The sequence below is a fragment of the Typopeltis vanoorti genome, chromosome 12 (genome assembly GCF_054136105.1).
Source record: "Typopeltis vanoorti isolate ZY-2024b chromosome 12, IOZ_Tvanoo_1.0, whole genome shotgun sequence".
NCBI classification, from domain to species: domain Eukaryota; kingdom Metazoa; phylum Arthropoda; class Arachnida; order Uropygi; family Thelyphonidae; genus Typopeltis; species Typopeltis vanoorti.
In genome coordinates, this window is record NC_143560.1 from 70,118,120 (window position 1) to 70,144,934 (window position 26,815).

A 26,815-nucleotide genomic window follows, 5' to 3' on the forward strand; every position below is an offset into this window, starting at 1 on the left:
ACTGTTTAGATATTTGGAATGAATGCAACAAAATGTGGTAAAGAAATCAAGCCAGAACAGATTAAATAGGGAGATGGGGAAATATTCAGTTTAAAGTCAGAGAATGTTACACCTCAAATGACACATATGCTGCCATTTGACAGAAGGAATAGCATAAGATGTAATCTTGGTTGAATTACTTTTTTTGGGGGGGGGGGGTGTAGAAGAATTTCTGTAATCAGCAGTAAAACTGCATTTGTACATAATGTCCACTGTTGGTACACAATGGGAGGTGAAAATGAGTTGTGAACATACTGCCCACAGAAAACTGTCTATGTGCAGCCTAGATAGTTTGTCATGCATAATACCATACTCTAGAATTTTTGATTTCCATGTCTGATTCCTTCTGGCCAGAGAGAATCAGACATGGCAGCAGGATTACCTGTAAGACATCAGGAATTTTCCCAATTCACTACTGTAAGGCTCAGTTCTCTGTACTATATAGTGGCTGGCCTGTGGAACCATTATGCTACTGTACTCTAGCATGGGAGGACCTTGATTGCTGCAATGTATTTGACATGTCCTTTAAGGGTTCACCCACATACCACGTGAGACGTGAAAGATAAACTGGAGATGAAACACAGCAGCGGCTACTTCTGGTCTCAAACAAGCAAGCAGATAGCATTTCACCAGAGAATCATCTACCACCTAGAGATTCAGTTTGGCATCAAGATATGCCTTTGCAGCCCATGTCAACATCATAAAATGCATGCATATTTTGAAGCAATACTACTCTTCACAAATACTTGATCATTGTAGAGAATCGTACATCTGTCAATCCAATTATCCCTAATCAACTCGTCTAGCAACTTAAATTACAATTGCAGATATACAGTAATTTACAATTGGAAACTTTTGTTCAAAACAGTACCACTGCACAAATGATGACTATTATATATATGCTGATGACTATTTTGCCTTCTCTCCACTGTTTAAACCCTCTCCTCATTTAACAGGCAGATCAAGAACATGTTCAACTCTTTTATATATTCTTGGAAAATATATAGCAAATTATTCTTCATTCCCACAACCTGTGGTTCTTTCAGTTCTAGTCACTTTACAATTTGACTCCCATCTAGGTGTTGCACAGTGTCATTCATGGCAGTATGATATACACTGAATGTGTTCATTATTATAATTCCATATCTCTGTCAAGGCCACTTTGTTACCATAACCAAAGTTCCCTCTAAGCTGTCTGTACACAAAATAATTGTGCTCCGAATTTCTAATCAATAATTTTTGAACATACTCCTCAATGTTACCATTCTGTTTGTGGGCAAAATGATGCTGATGTCAGCAAGTTGAAGAGGCATATTTGTTTACAGTGTCTGCTGTCTACACCAAGGGTGTCAAAATCATTTGGCTTTGTGGGCTGGATTGAAGCATAAACTAGATCTTGTGGGCCAGATAAGGACAATAAAACCTTATTCATAGTATTGGTGCATAATAATTTGACAAAAAAAAAAGTTTAGATAGTTTTTATGTAGAACAAAAAGAAATTAATAAATTTTTTTTTACCTTAATTTTTGCTGCAGCCTCCTGAAACTTGGCTTCTCTTTTCTACCAGAAATGAACATCCGAACATAGGCATTATTCTTGCAGAAAATAGATTGAATTTGGGATATTTATTTCCCAAATACTGATAAAATGTTTTGTCTACTTTTGAAAATTTATCCTTAAGAGCTAAATCAAACTTCATATCTATCACTTCAGGTTAGAATTCTTCAGGCAGAAAGTCTATGTCAACAGAAAATGGAGAATTTTTGCTTCATGTAAATCTAAGAACCTTTTTTTGAAAGTCTCTTCTTAGATCAGAAATTACATAGCCTACTTTTCAAAGGATGTTTCTTCATAATTGGGAGAATATTCAAGTGATTTCAAGGTAGCAAAGCGAAATAAATTCCTTTCAACATTTGATCGGCCCAAAGCTCAAGCTTTATCTCAAATGCTTCAATGCATGAAGAAAGTTCAGTCACTAACTTGGTGCTTCCTTGCATTTTTAGGTTCAGATCATTCAAATGGCCTTCAAACTCAGGCACATTTTTTTTCTTTCATTTCCACGAAAACTGTTATTTCACCAAACAATTCATATTACTGTGATAGGGCAGTCCATGTGGAATCTCGATCTCACTTAAGAAATTATCAAATTATCGGTGATTTAAGCCAAGTGCACATATAAAATTAACTGTTTTTACCATGACATCAATGACGGGTCCATTTTGAGAGCTTTGCACCATAGCACTTTGTGATGTATAATGCAATGCACACTGTAGAGATGATCTTTATTTATAGCCTGCAATTTTAATTTTAATCTGGACACTATACCTAAATCAATGTATCATTCGCAGAGCCCCATCTGTGGTCAAACTCACCATCTGTTTCCAGTCTGTTATCTCAAGAGATAACCAAAGATTGAAATATATCTTCTCCTGTTGTTTGGCCTTTCAGAGGTACAAGCTCCACAAATTCTTCTATGATGTACTTATCTTCATCGACACCTCGAATAAAAATACAAAGCTGTGCCACATCAGTACTTTCATTAATGACAATGGAAAATGCAAGAAAAGAATGAGCTTTATTCTTAAGTTGCAAGTTTTCAGAGATATCCATAATATGTTCTGCAATAATATTCCTTGACAAATGATATCTGAAAATAATTGCCGTTTTTCAGGACAAACTGTCTCTGAAGCCTTCCTTCATCATGCAATTTTTTTTTTAAACAAAAGGCACCTTCTGAAAAGAACTTTGATGAAATGGTTATTTCATTTGCAATTACATAGCTAGCTCTAACTGCAGCATCACCTCTCTTTATGTGTTTTTAAAAACTGACTGCTGATTCTCTAATCGAGTGCATAGTCTAACAGTTTTTTCTTCACAAATCTTTCTACTATAATCTTTAAATTTCTTTTCATGATTAGTTTTATAATGTCATTGCACATTACTCTTTAGCAACAGAAATTTGTTTATTGCAAATCAAGCAGATTGGTTTACCATCCAATTTGACATTTATATATGTCCATTTTTTTTTTTCCCCCATTATTCTACATTCAGCATCGACTTTTCTTTGCTTTGGCATAATGGGGTTAGATAGTTATAAAATTTTTAAATAAAATAATTTGTAACAATAAAGTTATCTTTAGCGAAAGCAGTACACTATCACTGACATGAGTGTGTGTATACTTATATACTTTGTTTAAAAGCTTTGTTAGCACATTTGTTTTGCGCACATTCGTAAACACAGCTCCGCAACAAAAGGTTAAGCCTTAAAGAGTTTATCTTTAACCCTTAACCGTTATGGGTTAAAGATAAACTGTTTTATAATCTCCAAGTATATATTAACAGAATAATTTAAAATTAAAAAATTATACTAAAAAATATTTTTTTAAAATAAAATGGAACTGTAGGCCAGATTAAACATGATCTTGGACCGGATGTTTGATATCCCTGGTCGAAACGGTACAATCACTTGAATTCATGTAAACAGCGATGAATTTTTGTAGCTACGCAGATTTAAGCAAATTAATTTAGTGATCACAATTTTACAGGTTATAGCTAGATGAAAAACAGACAACATTAATATGAGAAATATTACATATGCATATACATTGAGTCTGAGACTGGAAACTTGTGAACAAGTGTTTTTCAATGTGCAGGAAAATTCAGAGGATGCACTGACCATAACTATCCACCAGTGTGACTGTTACAGTTATTCTTTTCTTGCTTGAAGAGTCATTCTCTTGAATTATTCTGCAAAAAAGTGGAAGACGTTTTTCTGAATTTTGTTTGGCCTTTTAATAGCTGATCTCCTCTCATATTGCAATCAGTCTATATATCATATTTTTTTTTTTTTTTTTTTTTTTTTTTTTTTTTTATATAGGTATCTGTGGCATAGTATAATTATTAAAAGAACACGTAAGACCACAGTAATAACTTTTTAATTAATAAGGTACAGATATTTCATACTAAAACTAATCGTACATCTTCAGTGTCACACAAATAGTTATAGGAATGGAATACAAGTAACGAACATTCGGTGGATCACCTATTAAAATACAATTGTAGCCGCATGCTAGGAAATGATAGAAAATAATTAATATTTAGGATGATTGTTTTTTTTAATTGATTACATAAAATAAAAGTCTCCCAGATCTTTGAGAGAGAGAGAGAGAGAATCGTTTCGGTTTAAATTCGGTCAGTGTAAAATAGCTTCAGAACTTTCTTTAAAAAGGCGTTCATATTTGAACCTGCATCTATGGAGGAGAATAGCTTTATCCCACTGGATATTATGAGTAGTGTTAATACTGTGTTGTGCTACACCAGACTTCTGAGGTTTGTTGTATTCAATATAATATTGATGTTCTTTACTTTTTTCCCCAGAACGGTCAGTTTGTCCAAAATAAGAAACATTGCATTCACATGGTATTTGGTAATTGCCAGCCAAAGATAGATATGTCAGTTTATCTTTCGTAGAAGGCAATAAAAAGGAAATTTTGTTGATAGGAACATACGTGGGAATCAATTGGTACTTTTTCAAAATTCTACCTATAGGTTCTGAGATTTCTGAAACTTAAGGGATTGGAACTCTGCAGACTGTTGAAGAAACCTTAGGTATTGGAACATAAGATTCAATTATCTGTTGGACTTGATTAAGGTTGTAATTATTCTATTCCATTAACTTTTTAATGATGGAAAGTTCTTGTTGTAAGATTACTGGAGAAGAGCAAATTTTATGTGCTCTATTAATTAGAGATTTAAGAATGCCAAATATTTGAGATGTGTGGTGAGCAGACTTTTTATAAATGTATCTGCCAATAAATGTGGGCTTTCGAAAGACGATTGTAGATAAGGTACCAGAAGAAGTTCAAGTAAGGAGGATGTCCAAAAAAGGTCAAGTAACAGAATTTTATTTTTCCATGGTGAATTGAATATGTGGGTGAAGGCTATTTATCTGTTGTAGAAAAGTGGAAAGCTCATCTTCATAATGTGACCAAATAGCAAAAACATCATCAACATAATGATACCAAAGAGATGGTTGAGGATGAATGGATGAAAACAGAGTCTTCGAATTGTTTCAAAAAATAGTCTGCCAAAGGTGGAGACAGAGGGCTGCCCATGGCAGTACCTTCAACTTGTTTGTAGTTCTTCTTTTCCAGCTAAAATAACCTGAATGGATAACAAATTCGAAAATTTTTGCGATATCTGGAGGGTAATCTTCATATAATAATTTGATTGTGTCGGCTAATGGAATATTGGTAAAAAGAGAAACAAAGTCAAAAATGACTAGTAACTCAGACTCTTTGATTTTTATATCCTTGATTTTTTCAAGAAAATCTGTTGAATTTTTTATGTAGGATCTGGAATGTCCAGTGAGAGCACTTAAAGAACGTGACAAGATTTTTGCAATTTGATAGGTAAGAGAATTGATACAATTCACAGTAGGTCGCACTGGATGGCCTTTATGGATTTTCGGGAGTCCATATAGACGGGGAGTTCTTCCAAAGCAGGTGCGTAACTCCTCCACATAATTTGGGTCCCAACTGATAACCTCATCGAGTAATTTATTTAACTGTTTAATTTGTAAGATTATGCGTGATCATTTGGTAGGTAGAGGTGTCTTCTAAAAGTCTGGATACTTTTGTTTCATAGTCAGTCTTATTCATGATTACAATAGCTTTTCCTTTATCGGCCTTAGAAATAGATATGTTATTATCTCTTCTTAAAGAAGTTAGCCCTTTGATTTCAGCATTTGATAAGTTGCATGGAGGTAATTTGCTTTTAAATAACGAAGTTTGTTAGCATTGTTGCTAGAAAGTCCTGACAGATTGCGTTCTATATTATGTAAAAAATCAAGATACGGAATGCATATAGGAATAACTGCAAAATCGAGGCTTTTTGCTAATGCACTGGTTTCAGCGTTGATAAAGGGCAATTAGAAATAAGATGCAATAAAAGATGCAAAAAGGGCAATAAAAATAAGAAATAAGAACCAATCCATTTATTAAGAATTTTTATTGTTTAAAAGACCATAAATCTTTTAAATATGAGTCTTGCACTCGGTCAAGTTCCTAAGGAGTGGATGATTGTGCCACTTCATAAAGGAGATGATTGAACTCAAGCATCAAACTATAGGCTTATCTGTGTGTCAGGTATTGTGGTTAAGTTGATGAAGAAGCTTGTGAGAACTAGGATCCAGAGTTGGGTTGATAATAATGGTATTATCTTTGATGGACAGCATGGATTTGCTAAAGGGAGGTTAGTAATCTACTTACTTATTACAATAAAGTGACCGCTTCCTTGGACAGAGGAAAAGGATACACAGTAATATATTTGGATTTCGCAAAGGCTTTTGATAGAGTACCTCATGATAGGTGGACAGTCAAACTAGAGCAGATGGGGCTGGATATTAGATTGGTGCATTGGATTGGAAACTGGCTATCTGATAGGTATCAACAAGTTGTGTATGGGGGAGCGATATCCAGGAAAAGGAAAGTCACTAGTGGAGTGCCTCGGGGGGTCTGTTTTAGGTTCATTGCTGTTTAACTTTAATATTAACGATATAGGTGAAGATTTGGATGGAGATATTCAGTTGTTTGCAGATGATGCAAAGTTGGGACGAACCATGAAGTGTAGTGAAGATGTTGTGGCCTTACAGGAAGACTTGAATAGATTGAGTGATTGGGCATGGAAATGGGGATGCGAGTTCAATGTTGCAAAATGCAAGGTTTTAAAATTTGGAAAACAAAGATGGGATGCAGAATTTATGCTTGGTGAGAATATATTGTTGGAGGTAGAGGAAATAAGAGATCTGGGGGTGATAGTGGATAAGGATCTAAAATTTAGGCGACACATCGCCAAAATTGTGAAGGCAACACAAAGGCTTCTAGAAATGATGCGGAGGACACTGACATGTAGAAGTAGGGAGATTCTTGTTCTGTTGTATAAGGCTTTGATTAGGCCACACATGGACTATTGTGCTCAGATTGGTCACCTGGTTTTCAGAAGGATGATGAGATGATGGAAAGGGTCCAAAGGAGACTGACTAAGGTAGTTTCTGACCTCTGGAATGTCGAGTATGAGGAAAGATTGAGAAGATGTAATTTGCAGAGTCTGGTGGACAGGAGGAAGAGGGGACATATGACACAGACCTACAAGTTGGTAAGTGGTTGTTATAGGATCAATGTTGGAGAAGTTTTACAGAGAATAGTGGGAGATCAGGGGATAAACCAGAGGTCATCCCTGGAAACTGTATAAAGAGGGTGTGAGGCAGGTTTTTTTTTCGTGCAGAGTTGTGAATGATTGGAATGCTTTGCTTGAGAATGTGATGTCTGCAAAGAGTTTGAATGTATTTAAAACATGGTATGATGAACTGTGTGTGTGATAAAAGGACCTTCCAGATGAGTATTTGACTCCATGAGGTCTTGGGGTGGTAATAATAATAAGATTTAATGATTACAAATACAAAGAGCCAACAAGTTTCACTAGCCACTCTCTAGCATTTTCAAGGCCGTTCTGGTGTGAAAACAAATACATCAAGTTACATGAAAACATACACTTTAGTAACTGCTAGGCCGTTACATTTGATAATTCGTGTTTGATGGCGTGCATGCGTTTGAATGCCTTGGTCAGAATCCGGTACATGACCACGTGTTGTGTAGTTTTTCACATATTGTAGTTCTGTTGAGCTGAGAGAATTGATGAGATATTTCCATATGTCTTCAAGAATAGCACCTTGATTTCCATTTAAATTATTGCCAGTGAACAGCACCATTGCTGTTTCTTTGAAAGTTCTGTCTGTAGTCATTCTCGATGTAAGGAGAACTGTTTTTCCAATCTATAACGTGATTAAATCCAGAAATGATGAGCTAAACCAGATGTGATGATTCTATTGTGATTGACATCCCCCACATGCTCCTATCTTTTTTCAAAACTTCTAGGTCTGTCCAATGTAAGAAAGGCCACACGTACATGGAATTTCGTATACTCCAGGAAATTTGAAGAAAGGTACCTCATTTTTGGGTGATCCTAAGACTTGTCTGATCGTGGTAGTTGGTTTAAAAACTACTCTGATGTTATGAGCTTTTAACATTCTCCCCAATTTTGTGGATACTGAATTAATATATGGAATAACAGCTGTGGACACATATTGGAAGTCCGTTCCACGTTGTTGAAGATTGTCTTTAAAAAGCAATTTGTTTAAAATGTTAGAAGGGTATCCATTCAGCGATAGAGTGTTAGCTATTTGTGACAGTTCTCTCTGTACATCTACTTCTTTCGAAATAGACCTTAAGGCTCTATTACAGAGCATATGAATGATGCTGTGTTTTGTGATCTATGATGGTTAGACGAACAACGTAGATATCTACCTGTATCTGTGGGTTTCTTGTAAATGGACAGTTGGACATTGTTATCTTCTCTCCTCACCAGTATGTCAAGAAAGGGTAGTTCTTTGTTCTTCTCCAGTTCCATAGTGAATTTGATCTTATTATGTAGTGAGTTGATTTTAAGAAACACAAGAATTTTTTCCATGGTATCCTTCCAGATGATGAACATGTCATCGACATATCTCCACCAAATCGATGGTTTAGGTGAAATGGTGGAAAAAATATCCTTTTCAAGTTTTTCCATACATAGGTCTGCGCATGGTGGTGACAGGGGGCTACCCATGGCTAGATCTTCCGATTGTTTGTATACTGTGTTATTTACTTTGAAGAAATTTGATTTCAGGCAATGATGAAACAACTGGGTGATGTCCTGAGGGGAAGAGATCTTTTAGAATGTTGACCACCTCTACGACTGGTACATTAGTGAATAAGGACACTACATCTAGACTAGCCATAATGTCCGTTTGTGATATGTGGGATAGAAAAAAGTCTTTATTATCTTCCAGAGGCTACAGCAAATACTATCAGATTCAATAGTACGATTATTCTTGCCTCAGTAAAAAAACCAATACCTAATACTACTCCATATGATAAGAAAGCAATCTACAATTTATGTAACAACAAAGACATTATAATAATCAAAGCGGACAAAGGAGATTCTCAACGCGAAAGATTACTTTAACGCTTTCATTGCCAAGCTGAAAATTGGAATTTCGTGTGGGTGGCCAAATTTTTTAAATTTTTTTATTTAGTTAGCGACGTCCACGCAATAACGCGTGATCGGCCGTTTGGTGAGAACTCGCATCGCGCGATATCGCATGTTTGGCAATGAACATGTTAATCAGATTAACTTGTTACTAGTAGACAGTTCCACTTACCAAGTCTTAAATAAAAATCCCACCATGAGTAATCATCTGGAGACTAATGCTCTTATCCACAATATGACCGGTTGGTTGGATGAACTAAAAAAACAACTTAAATCCTTACACCCTATTACTCCACACCTTTATGGGGCACCGAAGATTCATAAAGAAAATGTACCACTTCATCCAATAGTTGATGAAAGATCCTCACCTACGTACTTACTAGCAAAGCATCTGGCAAATTAATGAAAGGAAAAATTAGACAAACAGAGACCTACATTAAAAACTGTCAACATTTTATGGAAAAAATCAAGAGTATCAAAATATCACAAACGGACATAATGGCTAGTATAGATGTAGTGTCCTTATTCACTAATGTACCGGTCGTAGAGGTGGTCAACATTCTAAAAAGATCTCTTCCCTCAGGACATCACCCAGTTGTTTCATCATTGCCTGAAATCAAATTTCTTCAAAGTAAATAACACAGTATACAAACAATCGGAAGGTCTAGTCATGGGTAGCCCACTGTCACCACCATGCGCAGACCTATGTATGGGAAAAACTTGAAAAGGATATTTTTTCCACCATTTCACCTAAACTGTCGATTTGGTGGAGATATGTCGATGACATGTTCATCATCTGGAAGGATACCACGGAAAACCTTCTTGTGTTTCTTAAAATCAACTCACTACATAATAAGATCAAATTCACTATGGAACTGGAGAAGAAAAAAGAACTACCCTTTCTTGACATACTGGTGAGGAGAGAAGATAACAATGTCCAACTATCCATCTACAAGAAACCCACAGATACAGGTAGATATCTACGTTATTCGTCTAACCATCATAGATCACAAAACACAGCATCATTCATATGCTCTGTAATAGAGCCTTAAGGTCTATTTCGAAAGAAGTAGATGTACAGAGAGAACTGTCACAAATAGCTAACACTATCGCTGAATGGATACCCTTCTAACATTTTAAACAAATTGCTTTTTAAAGACAACCTCCAACAACGTGGAACAGAGTCCCAATATGTGTCCATAGCTGTCATTCCATGTTAGTTCAGTATCCACAAAGTTGGCGAAAATGTTAAAAGTTCAGAGTAGTTTTTAAACCAACTACCACAATCCGACAAGTCTTAAAATCACCCAAAGATGAGGTGATCTTAAGACCTTTCTTCAAATTTCCTGGAGTATACAAAATTCCATGCACGTGTGGCCTTTCTTACATTGGACAGACCTAGAAGTTTTGAAATAAGACAGAAGGAACATGTGGGGGATGCCAATCACAATAGAATCATCACATCTGGTTTAGCTCATCATTTCTGGACATCAAATCACGTTATAGATTGGAAAAACAGTTCTCCGTACATCGAGAATGACTACAGACACAGAACTTTCAAAGAAGCAGCAATGGTGCTGTGCACAGGCAATAATTTAAATGGAAATCAAGGTGCTATTCTTAAAGGCATATGGAAATATCTCATCAATTCTCTCAGCTCAACAGAACTACAATATGTGAAAAACTACACAACACGTGGTCATGTACCGGATTCTGACTGAAGCATTCAAACGCATGCACACCATCAAACACGAATTATCAAATGTAACGGCCTAGCAGTTACTAAAGTGTATGTTTTCATGTAACTTGATGCATTTGTTTTCACACAAGTTTCAGTAGCCACTGTCTAGCCTTGAAAATGCTAGACAGTGGCTAGTGAAACTTGTTGGCTCTTTATATTTGTAATCATTAAATCTTATGGTCTTTTAACAATAAAAGTTCTTAGTTTTAATACATTAGACCAAATATGAACAATTTAAATCCATTTATTAGTAGAAGTGATGTCAAAGGTTAAGTTTTTCTTTTGCTTGTGATATAAAGAATTATATTTTTGCACAAGTCTGTGAAAATTTCTTTCGTAAGAACGGGTTAAAGATTGTTTAGATAAACGAAGAAAAATATCTAGTAATTCATCATTAAGAACAGCTGAAATTTCTTCTTCGAGATCCAAAATAGATTTAATATTAGAAGCTAATTCTTTTTTGGCAGTACGAAGTTGGTTACGAATTAAGGAAAAACTTGCAGAAATGTAAGCAGAGTGGACTCCAGGAGACCGAATTGTTTCCTTAAACCTAGCAAATGTAGGAATAACTTTCATGTCATGACATTTTTTGAGGAAGGCAATCCGTGCGCGAAGCTTACCTTGTAAAACAGATAGTTTTCCTAACCTTGTTTGCTTAGTAAATTCTTCCCTGTGAAGGATGACTATTCTTATTTTTAGAGGTACCTGTGGCATAGTATAATTATTAAAAGAACACATAAGACCACAGTAATAACTGTTTGTGTGACACTGAAGATGTACTATTAGTTTTAGTATGAAATATCTGTACCTTATTAATTAAAAAGTTATTACTGTGGTCTTATGTGTTCTTTTAATAATTAGTCTATATATCATGTCTGCCACTCATCTGGCTTGCAATTTTTATTCCACACACGTATCAGATAAGTGACAAGTATGAAAAATGCTTATTTATTACATATTGCTTGTGTCTAATGTGCACTAACCAAATCCCACATTGTTGACCTGTTTTCTTTACATCTCAATAGCTCATAGTATTTTCATAGACTACTGAACTTTCCATAGTTACTAGCCTTACAACTCCAAATATAATCCCTCTGAACTAGGCCTTCCTGTAATTGACAACTTAGTCTCAAATCAGTATTTCATGATCACATCACCAAATGATAACAAAAGATATCTCTCCATCACCATGTGTATATCATTCCTCAGTTAACCAAGCTTTCCAATGAATTTCAACATTACAATTATACTCTAAGTTGTATTTGCAATTTTTGTAATGTGACCTTTGAACTTCATGTTCCAATCCACCATAACTCCAAGATCCCTAGCCTCAGTAGTTTCTCATAGCATAATACTACCAATAAAACATGCCATTAGAAATCTCATGGAAAAGATAACAATTTTGAAATGACAGCCATTATTATCATTCCACATTTCCAACCTATTCAAATCATTCTGTTAGTGCTGAATATCAGTAGGACATTCAGCACTAACAGAATTCTAAAATGTTGTAATAGATTTCACGGTATGATACGAACACAGATGGATAAGAAAATAACTGTTTATTAACTGAGAAGCTAATATTTCGCTGGTATTATATCCAGCATCTTCAGAGCACACAACACAAAGTTTGTTACAAAAGCAAGACAACGACAATCCGGTGTAACAGTGGGGGCTAGTATAAGTAATTGCAGCGTGCAACACAAGACCAAAGTCCTAATATGGCGCCATCTAGGTTAAAAAAAAAAAATAAATAAATAAGTTCAAAGTTTCGAAATAGTAGTCCAAATGATAGTAGTCCCTGTTCTTGCCATCAAGCCTACTACGGACAGACAGGAAGAACTGTGGACATCTGCCTCAATGAACACAAAAAATATATCCGACACTTTCACTATAGCAAGTCGGGTCTGGCAGACCATGCTTTGGATACTCCTGCACACAGGATCAATTGGAAAGAAACAAAAGTAATGCACAGAAGCTTCTACAAGTCAGAGAGGTTGTTCCTGGAATCAACAGAAGCCTTAAAACATACTCCAAACCTTAACAAGTATGGCTGTATAAATCTACCAAAGATTTGGGAGACAGTCATCCTAAGACTAAATTAATATTTATTATTTTATTTTATTTTTTAAACTTTCTAGACTATCATTTGGACTACTATTTCAAAACTTGAACTTATTTTATTTTTTATTTTTTTTAACCTAGACGGCGCCATATTAGGACTTTAGTCTTGTGTTGCACGCTGCAATTACTTAAACTAGCCCCACTGTTACACTGGATTGTGGTTGTCTTGCTTTTGTAACAAACTTTGTGTTGTGTGCTCTGAAGATGCTGGATATAATACCAGCTTGATATAATACCGCAATATTAGCTTCTAAGTTAATAAATAGTTATTTTCTTATCCATCTGTGTTCATATCATACCGTGAAATCTATTACAACATGTCTGATGAACACATAAGCCTATCCACGCGTATAAGAATTCTAAAATCTTCAACACTCCAGACACTGATAGATCAAGTAGTTACACAATGGTTTTTGCACCACTCTTGTAACATATATGAATATGAAATAGCTGCAAAAACAAATTCCCCAAATTTTGGGAGTGGAAAGTCCAACATTAAAAGGTGTGTTAACCTTTTAGTCTATCTCTCTCACACACACACAATGCATAATCGCATTTTCATCTGATGCTTGTGTTGGGATATACGTTAATAATTTGATAAACCAATCAAAATGCAGATGAGCAATGTTTCTGGATTATTATTATTATTCATTTTTTTTAAAGCACCTTCATAGTGCAATTGGAAGAACAGAACACTGTGCCCTTCTATTGGAAAAGACCTGCATTCGAATCTCGTCACGACAAGAGGAATCTTTATATTTGCTTTTTCATTGAAGGTGAGTTAGCTGATCTCTTATATGAAGGTAGCAAGGGTTTTTTTCTCCCAGAAACTCAGATTTTTCATCCTACACACAGGAAAATTGGACATGAGAACACACAATTTACAGACAAGAACTACTATTGGTGGTGGGTGGTAGATGGCATCGATGTAAGAAGTTCTGTTGGAGAATTTAGTAAGGAAGGCAGTGAAACATGCATAGCAGAGTAGAGTGACCTCCTGCAATAAGTCCTTGGACTTCTTGTAGGTGCCACATAAAAATCATAAACATATCTTCTGTCAGATCCTTTTCAGTATCATTGATGTATAGATTGAACAACCATGGTCCAAGGACCAATTCCTGGGGTACACCACTAGTAACCTTAAATCTAGTCAATTCACACCCACCGTATGACATTGTCTGATACCTGTCAACTACCCACTTATCCAAGTCAACAGTTTAGATTTCAACCCCATATTCTCCATTTTGTGGAACAGCCGTTCATGTGGTATCCTATCAAATACTTTAGCAGAGTCCAATATCATAATATATCCATTTTCTTTATCCTATTCAGTCATGACCTCCCTTTAGTAAACATATCCTTTCTTGCAAAGGGTAGCTTGTTTGTCAACCAGTTTCTGTATAGGAGCTCTTACCACTCTCTAAATTCTTCATCACCACTCCAGAGATACTGATAGGTCAGTAATCACACACTAGTTTTTGCATCACCATTGTAACATATACAAATATGAAATAGATGCTAAAAACAATTCCCCAAATTTTGGGAATGGATAGTCCAACATTAAAGTCTTTGAATTTATACAGCTTCTGTGTAGCAATTTTGTATCATTCCAAAGGATTCTGTAGCTAATGTTAATTCCATTTTCTGCAAGGCTGAAGTTCCAATGTTTTAAATCAGCTGGATATCACAATGGTGTTCTAAGTTTTAAAACATAATAACCCAAACACCAGGTAGCAACAATGAAGTAAATTAATCTTTAAAAGGTAAAAGTAAGCTGATTTGTTTGACAGGTGTATAAGTGGCTACAAGTTGAAATTTCTTACTGTAAGACAAATGCATGTAAATGCCCTTAATATAAAGGAATAAGTATCCTATGTTAACTCTTCTCACAGAATTAAGAGAGAGAAATGGTTGATAATTTTGTCAATTTTTGGGTTGTAGATGTTGAGAGCAGAGGTCTGTTTGGTAGTAAAAATTTCTTGCTGAAAAGATATTTGTGAAGAATAGATAATGTGGGCTCTTAACAGCAGTGATTGATTATATCATGCTTTTGTGAAGGATGGTAGACTTCCATTTGATGAATATAACCAGGAAAGACAGTTTATGGTATACTATGGATGTGGTGAGAGACCTGTCTGCTTTTGCTCGACAAGAACATCTAGAAAGGTAAAAGTCCCATTTCCCTCTTTTCCTAGGTAAATTTGATACTATGTTACAAGTCAATCTTTTGTAGGAAAATATGTAGTTCTTGCTGTGTATGATTCCAAATAGCAAACGAGTCATTCACAAGGAAAGGTTTAGTATTTAGAGAAGACATTTTTTCATCTAAACATTGTAGATTAGACAGTGAAATTTTGTGAGAAGAATCAAACTGAATTTAATTGCACTATTGAGAGACAACTTCCTCAAGCAGCATGCGACAGAAGAAACAAGGTCAAAGTGTTAAAATCTAATTATAATTTCAAGAAAGGGGTTTCAGTAAAAGTTGTTTGCATTATGTTTCTGGTTAGTGAGTGATCATAATACATAGACTTGGGAAGTAGCTAACTTTATGTACATCCCATTCAAAAAAGGTTGCATGCTGAACTATAAAGCAGGAAATTATGACCGATGAAGAAGTATGCTATGTTCTGTTCCATGATATCAGTTGCTAGATGGGAAGGATATGAGTGACAATAACTTCCCCATCTCTCCTACTTCATGTATTCAGCATCTAAGTAATCCTTTCAGCCATTCTGCCTACTTTTGTAATATCACCTCCAAATCCACCCATTAATTTCTCGAGTCTGCAAGAAGTTATACTTATAGCATGGTGCATCTGATAATGCTAGCATTATCAAGAAACACTTTAACATTGCAATTAATTAATTTTAGTCAGTAAATTATTTATGGGCATTCGTTTCAACATAGTTTCTCATCGTGGGAAGTCCACTCAACCAGCAGCAAGTCTATCATAATGAGCTTTGAAGTTATTTACTACCTGCATTCCACTCACCAACAACTCTCCACACAAAAAATCTACTCCTCATCACCACATCTTCATACAACTTCTAGGAATGGCCCCTCGTTCTTCCCATCTTAACATCCACTCTTTTTATAATTCCTTCTGTATTAATCTGATAAAATACCTAAACTTCAAGGTCTCTATCATATCTCCTCTTTTAATCCTATCCACCAACCTTTGTAATCCACATCCCTCAAATGATCCACATAACCAACACTCCAGAGTCTTGATATCACTTTACATTCATCTTTGAACCCTCTAGTGTTTCCACATCACAATGAAAATTAGATGACCAAATCGGAGCACAATAGTCCATATGTGGTCTGGTAGTCTTATATTAGTCCAATATCTTATATAGAGGCATCACCACCTCCCTATCCCTACATGTCAATGTACTTTTTATCATAGCAGGGATATGACGTGCAGTCTTTGTAACACTTGAGATGTTCCCCCTGGAAATTCAGTCTGCTGTCTACCATCACTCCAAGATCCCAAATCTCATTCACTTCCTGAAGTACAGCTCCACCAATACAGTATGCAGCCTTATATTCTCTGTGTCCCAAAATGTAATACCTTGCATTTATTAATATTAAAACTGCAATCCCACTCATTTGTCCAAGTGAAAAATCTATTCAAATCTTCCTGTAGAGCAGGGGTCGCCAAACTTCTTTGACCATCGACCCCTTCAAGAGTTTCTCGACTTTTTATCGACCCCCTCTATTTTACTATTACGTAATTATAATAGGACAGGCAAAAAAGATGCTTATGTGAGTTCTTAGATTGTTTACTTTATAGTTACAGTGTTTATTGTATGTGCAATATAGTATATATTATTATATTTGCTTAACGTCAAACGGATACGTTTTTGACTTCCTTAACATTACATATTTGATAGGAGGGATAAATAATATGTAAAATATAAAATTTAATTTAGATAACAAAATAACAATAATACAATCTTATTGTATTATTGTTATTTTGTGATATTACATATAGTAAGAAATTTGTTACAAACAAGATAAAAAATAAACTTGTAAGAGGAATTAACAATTATAGGACAATAAAAAGGGGACGCAACACCATCCTTTGGTTTATCTGTACTCTGTGTAATCGGATAGCCAGCTTTCTCTCTGATCCTTCACTGTGCATCATGTGGCTGGCTCGCTCTCTTCGAGCTTTGCTTCCAATGCAGAAGTACTTCAGGGCTCTATTACCTATTCTCTTTCTCCTGTACATTAATGTCCTATTCTCTATTGCTACTAATCCTATTCACAGCTTTGGGATGATAATATTCTACAATCATCCTACTCTAAGTATGGCAAACCATGCATTCAGACATTCCAAGCTTCAAAATCATCTACAACCAGTGCCCTCTCATGGCATAAAAACACATCACATCAGCTTTCTCAGCATCCAAAAAACTACGTTCTCTCTTCCATTCAAGATGCTCTTTTACATCCACTGAGCTACTAATTCCAAATCCATGCATATTTAGAATACTGTTCACGTTTGGGATAGTGCATCTAAAATCTCTCTAAAAATTCTTGCCAGTCTAAAGGAGAGTAATTCAACTCAGATGATTCCTCTCTTACAAACTCTCAGAGATGTTCTAGCACTGTGTCTATTATACAAGTACTTAAATATCACTGCTCCAATGGACTATCAATCATCACCCCCCCCACCATCTGTTATGCTTGTTAAACCAAGAGTAGAAGCTGCCAAGCATTCCTTGTCAATGCAAATGCACTAAACCTGCTTCTCCTCTTCTTTTATTCCATCCACCTGTCCTCTGGAACAGTCTTCCCAAGCTTAACCTGCAACTCCAAGAAAAATGTTAATAAACTTCTATCTCAATTCTCACCTGCATCCCCCCCCTCTGCTGCAATGATCTGGTTATAGGTTCTTCAACCTCTCATAAGAATAGCTTATATGGAGAACAAAGATAACATCAGTGCTGAATGCTGAACAGATACAAAACATGTACTTCTTTTCAAGCCAATTCAAGATTTTGTTAAGCAGGATGGCTGTCTTATAGTGGAAGATGAAAAACACTTTCACAAACACTTGACACAGGTCCTGCACTTGAAGAGTGGAAATACTACTTTGACTAACCATGCTAGCTAAATAAAACGATGACATTTAAAATGAAAATATTTTAAGTCTTATTATGGCTCAAACATTATAGTTCTTTATTACTAAAATTTTGATTCTTACTTTAAATATGTTTTAAATGATTGTACACATGCATTCACAAGAAGAGTAATTTTATCACTGCAAATATTTCAACCAGAAACTAACTGGTCATCAGTAGTGCAACATAATCACAAGGTGAAGCTACAATGTTAATCCTATTTACAAAGCTGAGCCACCTAGTGACTGGTTACAGTCAAATATGATTACAATTAAGTAATCATATTTGATTTAAAATAATTTAAAATTAAGTGATTTGAATTAAAATTAAATTTAATTACATAATGAAATGAAACAGCATTATATCAAATGAAATTTTAAAAAAATAATAATTAAAATCTTTCCTTGCTATTTATGAGGATGAGACTCTCCCAAATCTTGGCAACAGTCATTCTGTAATTAAATTTAATTTAATTCACTTAATTTTAAATTTGGGGATTAACTGTATTCTTATTTTATTGTTATCTTTCCTCTACCCCATTTTGATTATTAATATTTTTTACTGTTTCATTTTAATTCATATGACTTAATTTTATATTTGGAGCTTTAAATGTAATCTTATTTTATTGTAACCACCCACTTCTTTACCTAACTAGGTGGCATCCAGCAAATGATAGCTCTGTAAATAGGATTAACATTTTTTGTTATAGCTTCACCTTGTGATTATGCTGGTGCATTGATAACCAATTTGTTTCTGGTTGATATATCTGGAGTAATAAGATAAATTAAAGATACTAAGAAATTATACACTTGGTTTAATCCTTCATCCACGTGAAAGCAAACAAGTTTGCACCTGAACTATTTTCAGGACTGGGGCAACTCGTGGTAAAGGTGTATGACTTCACATCACTTGCATTAGTATCCCATAATGAAAGCTCATATCCTTATGGGTATGTATAATGCTATGCATTATGAGAAGAGTCACTACCCAGACCAGTTTCAACCTTTACTGAGGTCTCCTTTAAAAGTTGCCCCAGTCCTGAAAATAGTTCAGGTGCAAACTTGTTTGCTTACACTTGGATAATGGATTAAACCAAGTATATAATTTCTTGGTATCTTTAATTTATAGTATAACAAAGTCTAAATACTTTCAACAACCTGAAGTAATAAGATTATTCTTGTGAATACGTGCGTATAATAAATGCCGAAATGGCACAAATACCATTAAAAATATGTCTAATTACAAATGATTGTCAATTTTTTTTTTTTTCACTTGGTTGTACTATAAATTAAAGATGCCAAGAAATTATATTCTTGTTTTCATCCTTTATCCAAGTATAAGCAAAGTGTGTGTGTGTGAAATAACCTCTATATACAACAATGAAGTAGCCCAGTCATGAAGTTACTTCACGCACAGACTTTGTTTGTTTACACTTGGAGAAAGGATGAAACCAAGAATATGATTTCTTGGCATCTTTCATTTATAAATGTTTTTTTTTTTTTTTAATTATTACTTTTGTCAGTGAAATTGATACAGGACATCTGATCACACATTGTGAGATATGTGCAAATTATTCAACACTAAGCATGTAGATTAGAATAAAATACATGAATGGTACTTAAAAAAGTTAAAATATACATTACTTCTCTCAAGATGCTCTACACATATACAGAATACTAAGAGCCCTCCTTATCACATGAATCTGCCACTTCTTCCTGCTGGCTGCTTAATTTTTCTACTGTTTTTATCCCTTTATATATGCCATGACTGTTGCATAATGCACGAGGGCACAGGTAATTTGTTGTGTCATAACTGAAGGGGTTCACATTCATGTGAATCCCTTCAGTTATGATTTAGTAGGCTGCTCTACTTTCACTGCCTTCAATCATCAAAAATCAGTTCATAACTTTTTAGCATCACACCAACAATACAAATAAGTGTAAATATACAACAAGCAAATAGCTTTAACTGATGAATGTATTACTAGATATAAAAGCCTAAACCTTATATGCCTATTCTAAATAAAGAAAACAGCCAACAAAGCATTCTGGCAAATTAAACATAACTCAAATTAAATTAAGGGGATAAAAATCCCTTATTATTTTACAGCCACTATGCGAAACTCTGAGATCGAAAAATATGATCTAAGAGTTTCATGCCGAAGAACTATCGGCAAATCCAAGCGTAAGTGAACACCTGGTAGTACAATACCAAGGCAACTCAAAGCAAAGGTGGAGCAAGCTCCCTCACTATCCTTGATATTTTCTCATAATGTAAAACACAGCTCCTAGGAGATGTAATACTGCCTTACATTATGAAGAGAGGTCACTACCCAGACTGGTTTCAACCTTTTTTGAGGTCTCATCAGTGAGTAGGTAGACCTGGATATCAAAGTTTAAGTGAAAAGAACATACGTACCTTCACTATACAAATGCCAGAAAGTGTGCCCCTTTATTATATCTAAGATAAAGTTATCTTAGTTATCTTTTATCCCCTTAATTTAATTTAATTAATTTTGCCAGAAAAAATAGCCGTTCGGCTTTTTATCTTAAACATAACTCAATTATTTAATGTTTGCTAAGTTCTTAATATTAAAAATGTGATATAACTTACTCATCACACTAAAAGAGCAGAGTACAGCAGAGGTCAATAAATAACATTAAGTGAAAAGCCCATGCAGAGCTGTTTTAATTTTCGTATCCTTCTCGTTAAAAAATTAAATAGCTTTAATAAAAATTCATTAAAATTTAAAAATTCTTGGAAGTAGGACTGACTATCACCAAAAACGTGTCTACTCAAGCAGTGATTAGGCTATTTAGTTTTCAATTTATCATCTGAATATATCAAAGCATATTATGTACAGTCTTTCCACATCAATAATTAAAGTATTTTCTTCTAGGTTATCTCACTGCTTGCACATGTTTTCTTACATTGAATCTTTCTTCAATGTTAGTCATTAATTTCTTTTTCTACTGCATTAATTACACTTCCTTTGAAACTGCAACTAATTCTATCATCATTTTCCTTAGTTCCGTCCTGTTTCATGTTTTGAAGACTATAACAAATCTCAAGTTGCGTTTTACACTACTGATGCTAATTCCTGTTTTGATTATGAAATTTGATTATTTTTTTTTTTGTCCGCTACAATGTTAGAATATGCAATACGCAAATTAGAGTGAAAGATAGATAAGATAGGGATATCACCTCCCCAACCTGACAATAAATTTTCACTTTATTCACTGAAAAATTATATAGTCAACCATTTTCATTTAAATGTTTATTATTTTTATATACTGTTCTGTGGAGTTCAACAACATTCAATGCAAATGATCTGTGTAGTATTAAAAAAAATTAGTCTAATTTTACATAGGCAAAGTAGATACTAAATCCAACATTATTTCAAAGCCGAATGTTTGTAGAAACTATGAGCTTCATAAGTTGACCTGAGAGCTTATGAGAATATAATCATTGAGATCCCCGAGTTGCTTTAGCTTGCAGTACTTAAAAGAGATGGGTGTTGTCCAATTGCCCATATATATTCACCTTTTATTAGTGCATTTGATAAAGGTTTCACTGGCCTGAAGAGAATCAACCAGTTCAAAACAGCTGTCAGGCCAGTGAAACCTTTATCAAATGCACTAATAAAAGGTGAAATATGGACAATTGGGCAGCACCCATGTCTTTTAAGTAGTGCAAGCTAAGGCAACTCGGGAATCCCAAGGATTGTATTCTTGTAAGCTCTCAAGTCAACTTAAGAAACTTTCATAGTTTCTACAAACATTTGGCTTTGAAATAATGTTAGATTTAGTATCCACTTTGCCTATGTAATTTTACGGTGCAGAAATGAAGCCTTATGGCTCTCCATTAGTAATTGGTCTAATTTTGCCTATGATCTGTTTGCTATAATTCTGAATAATCTGAAAATATAAAATATCAGGCTAAAGATTTCAGCTTCTTATCTTTAAGTATTAGGAAAAGACTTTATCCAATATGTTTGAGTCTTCCTTTTTATGTAATGATTAAATAGGATTTTAAGCTCTCATTTTACATTTTGGTTTGCTTTTTCTTGACATTTCAATTACAGTATTATCTCCTCCTGCTACTCTTGATTCTTCGCTTTGCTTCATGGCTTATCTATACAGTAGTACTCCTTTTATTTAAGTCTGTTTTCATCTCATTCTCTTTTCACTTTTCATTATCACCACTGCAAAGTTTCATATAGAAGTTTTATTCGTTCTAATATTTTGCAGTTGTCAAAAAAGTGTTTTCACACTCAATATTCTATTACTGTGTGTTTTTCTCTGGGTAGGATTCATTTTTTTTGGTCGATTACATTAGGGGCAAAGGAAAGAAGCAGGCCTTAGGATGGCACTCCTAACTGGCTAGTTACCTCAGCACCTTATCTAAGGTTCTTATTACCTGCATTAGAATCTGGTCCAAGTTCCCAATTTTTCTTCAGCCAATAAACAATGTTTCCAATACTCTAACCTCTGATCCCCTGGAGAGAGAGACAACCCACGGTTTAGGATCCTCCACTACAAAAACTTTCTCATTGAGCAACTAAATAGTTACTCTGGATTCATCTCCATTAATCCAGGGTTTAAAAAAAAAATGCCAATTGTCAATTTTTTCTTTATAACTTTTCCATTTGTTTTGCACTTTAAATTCATAGCAATTGATGCTGTAAATATCAAATATTCTCTGAATAGTGTATATATGAGATTTTATTGCGATTTATCCATGTTTATAACATTCATAAGTTTGCACTCGTTCTGTAGACTTATGTAAACACTTGCACTAGGAGAAAGCACACAACTGTTGGGAACAAATGTTATTGAAAGGAAAGGAGTTTCAACTAGATATTCAAAAATGAGTTATGTTGCAATTATGTTTATGACCAACAAAGCACCAATAAATAAATCAGTCACAAGATATAAAATTCCATGGCGATTGGATTATTTTTTTAAAAATTCACATATTTTTACAAATTTTAGAATTTAGTTTAATTTAGAATTTTAAATTATATATAACTAATGGAGTTAATGTTTTTAAACTTACAAAATTATTAAAATATAACCATAAAACACTCAGTACAGAATATTTTCAGAGGAAGCATTCAACATTACCTTTTCTGGATTCTTACATCTACTCATGCTGAACAGAAGTAAAACAGCAAATTTAATGTGTATGTAAGGGGGAAAGGAGGAGAGGGAGGGAGGGAGAGAGCACATTTTTAAATTATACCATACAAACAATATTAAGAGTAATGATTTATTCCACATAATTCAACAAACTATTCTGCAAAATATCTTGGAAGGTGGAGAACTGTGAATACTCCACTGAAAGGAATTTAAAGGTCCAAATAAAATTATATTTCAAGACAGGTAACAAATAAAATTTCAGAAAAAAAAAGTAACCATATGCATATACCAAAAAATATAACTGCATACAAAAGAATTATACCTCAGTTCATATATTTGAGCAATACTCTGGCACATTATTACAGTACTAATGCCTGGAACTTCAGTAATAACCTTCCTCTAGATAACCTTTTATCCTGGCTGGCAAAGGTAACTTTTGAATATGATCAAATCGAGTATACTGCCGAATGACAAATCGACATAAGTACTGTAATGATCGAACATGAGTAAACCTTGACACAGGTTTAGTTAACCGTACTGGAAAGGACGGGGAACCAGGTGATCGACTACGAGAATAACAAAATACTCCTGACTGAGAATAGTTCATTGATTGTTCAATTAAATCAACTATTGAGGTATGACCTTCAGGTTCACGATGTGTATAAAAACTGAAAAGACCATTTGAGTACTCAATTCTTGTGTGCAAAGTCTTTCCATATGATCGAAAGCTTAAGCTCAAAATATATCTATCATCAGAACTATCACGCACCAAGAATGCACCATCTGGCTGATCAATAAGTTTCTCTTCTGCTTCACTTCGTGCTATTGGACCCCAATACCACCCACACTTTGATAACTTGTAAAGTTCGTGGGTCAAGCCACCCATTCTAGGTACATCTTGAAGTAATGAAGAAACTGCCCCAACTGATTTGCAAGGCAATAGTGTTGAAAAGGATTCTGGCTGTGAGCACCTATCTTCTGTAAAACTATGCTGATTTTCTTCATGCAGATGTAGAACTTCGCTTTCAGATGATCTCTCTTGGTCTAGACTAGGTGGACAAATAATTGTCAGTTCAGGAACATTTCCTAAAGATTCACCTGGAGAAAGCGGAAGCACAATTTCACTGCTTCCTTTTGAATTGCATAAATGTAGTTTCACGTTGTCTTCATTGGCCTTCTTATTGTATGTGTCTACACAGGTACGAGCTCTACCTGGCTCTGGCGAACAAATTTTCGAATTACAAACACTAGCACTAAAAAGCACTTTGTTGCAATCAAAACATAAGCAATTTCTTCCAGCTTCCGAGGAAACAACTTTTGAATTTTTAACTTCGGAAGAAAACCGTACTTTATTACATATATTATCACAACTACCTTCTTGTTCATATACTCCATTTGTTTCTTTACGGACACACTGGATTGGTGATGGCATTGGGCAAATTGAACTTTTGGAACCGGATTTAGATGATCTGCAACGAGACTGTTTGTTCACTAACCGCTGATCACAGACTTCTGTTTGCGATATTTGGCCATGGTTTGTAAAAGAATTACTTCTACTCCGAGATTCTGGCTTTCCTCTTTTCTTCTTCCTCCACTTCAGTTTAATTGTAGCTAAAATACTTATTTTGCTTTTTGATTTATCATTACGACAACTAATACTTGAATTACTCTGCTTACGCTCTACTTCATACTGATCATCAACATTCACACGAACGTCGCCATTTGCATTTGAACGCTCACCACGTCTAGAACCATGACGTCTTCGTTCTCCAACAACAGAAGTTTTGATCCGATAAAGACTTACTCTTTTCATCATTTTCAAACAGCCATTTCATGTCGAAGACACCTAATATGAAATATTAACGAGATAGCGAAACTAATGATGCCATAAATTGCAATTACACATACCTGAAATATTACACAAAATTACATCACACACCACGCATTCACTTCACTCTTTTACTATATACGCTAAGGTAAATAGTGATTCTATATCTACTGTTTGTATACGCTAAAGAAAGAGCATGCGTACTAGAATCATATTGAGGAGAAAACGTATGAGATGCAATTTAAAACATGCAAAAATAAGATCACACAGTGAATGAATGATCTTATAAATACGAAATAAATAAATCATCATCTCCGACAAACTTTTGAATTTTAACTTATACTGCTCTACTCAATTACTGTTATATACTAATAGCTACCAATTTTTTTCCATACCAAAAAAAGTTTCCGATCTTGGAAAAAATATATTTCATACTTATTATTATTATTATTTATTTATTTTAATCATTTTGACAATTATTATTATTATTATTATTATTATTTTAACGGTGTCTCCATGGAGTCAAAAGACTCATCGCGGGAGACCCGACATTGACACACTAACCATTATTTACACAATACCTGTCATACCTCTCCTTAAATTCATTCACAGTTGAAGCATTCACAACCACCTCTGGCAAAGCATTCCACCCATTCACAACCCTCCAAGTAAAAAATCTAGTCCTAACACCCTTGTTAACCACACTCTTACACAATCTCCAGGGATGGCCCCTGGTTCTCTCACTTCCTGCACTGCAATTTTTGTAGTAGAAAGACATCTATGTCATTAGAAGTCATTTTAGCAAATTGCTTACTTCTATATCATTATTATTATTATACCGAGGACTAGGGGTCTTTCCTTTTATTATTATTATTTTTATTTATTTCTTACATCACCTTCATCTCTTATTGTATGGGCAGAAGGAGCTCAAAGTCAGGTGAAGACAGTCCTAAGTGTAGAGATCCCTGATGCTAACCTCTCTGTGTAGCCTGATATAGTCTGTCGTTGGTTCCCCACATGCTAGGAGAAGGTGAAATCCGAGATTAAACCTCTGGTACTCCAGGTTGAGGGATAAGCAAAAGGGCTGGCACCCCGTTCTTATTTTTAAAAAAAAAAAAAAAAAAAACCTTGTTACGTATCTTCAAGAGAAAAATGGAACCTGACAGAAATTTAGGAAAGGAAATTGGCTACGAACAGAATTTTGATTGGAAGAAGTATTAAGAGGTTACAGACAAAAACTTAGATTTGGTGGGTTTCCCGAAACCAAGAAGAAAAGCACTGGATGCGAGGTTCAGGGTGGTTATCAGTGGCCTTGTGTGCACATTTCGGTTGGGGGTACGATTGTGTGGCTTATGAAACCCACGCTACAAAATTCACATTAATTTGACCGTATGGTTGCATTTTTATTGATGTATGAAAGATTTAAGAGCGCATAGCATATCAGCGCTCATCTTAATTGATCCAGTACGATTAATTGTAGGATAACTTTGAATTTATCAATTAATTGTAACCAAATCTGCATAGAGTTGGGGACGATGTGTTTCTTTTAAGATATATTAGAAAACAATAATGAAGGAGAATGCTCTATTTAGTTGGTATATTTGAATTACTCAAAGGTGTTGATATAATAGTAAATTTGGAGGACAAGGCTTACTTCCTTCGAACTGCAATCATACAATCCGCAAATGCTCTGGCAGAAAATTGGACATTCAGTAGATTG

At 34.7% G+C, this 26,815-nt stretch overlaps 1 protein-coding gene across 1 annotated transcript; it reads right to left on the reverse strand.

Annotated features, from left to right (window-relative positions):
* Positions 1 to 23,383: 23,383 nt before the first annotated feature.
* Socs44A (Suppressor of Cytokine Signaling at 44A) lies at positions 23,384 to 25,224 on the reverse strand. The gene has a single exon (XM_090401673.1). It carries the CDS (start codon positions 25,081 to 25,083, stop codon positions 23,650 to 23,652), a length of 1,434 nt encoding a protein of 477 aa, XP_090257799.1. The 5' UTR covers positions 25,084 to 25,224; the 3' UTR covers positions 23,384 to 23,649.
* Between the last annotated feature and the right edge of the window lie 1,591 nt (positions 25,225 to 26,815).

What these genes read in the sequence shown, in the direction of transcription:
- Socs44A (XM_090401673.1), bottom strand. Translation starts at nt 25,083, where the DNA reads ATGATGAAAAGAGTAAGTCTTTATCGGATCAAAACTTCTGTTGTTGGA.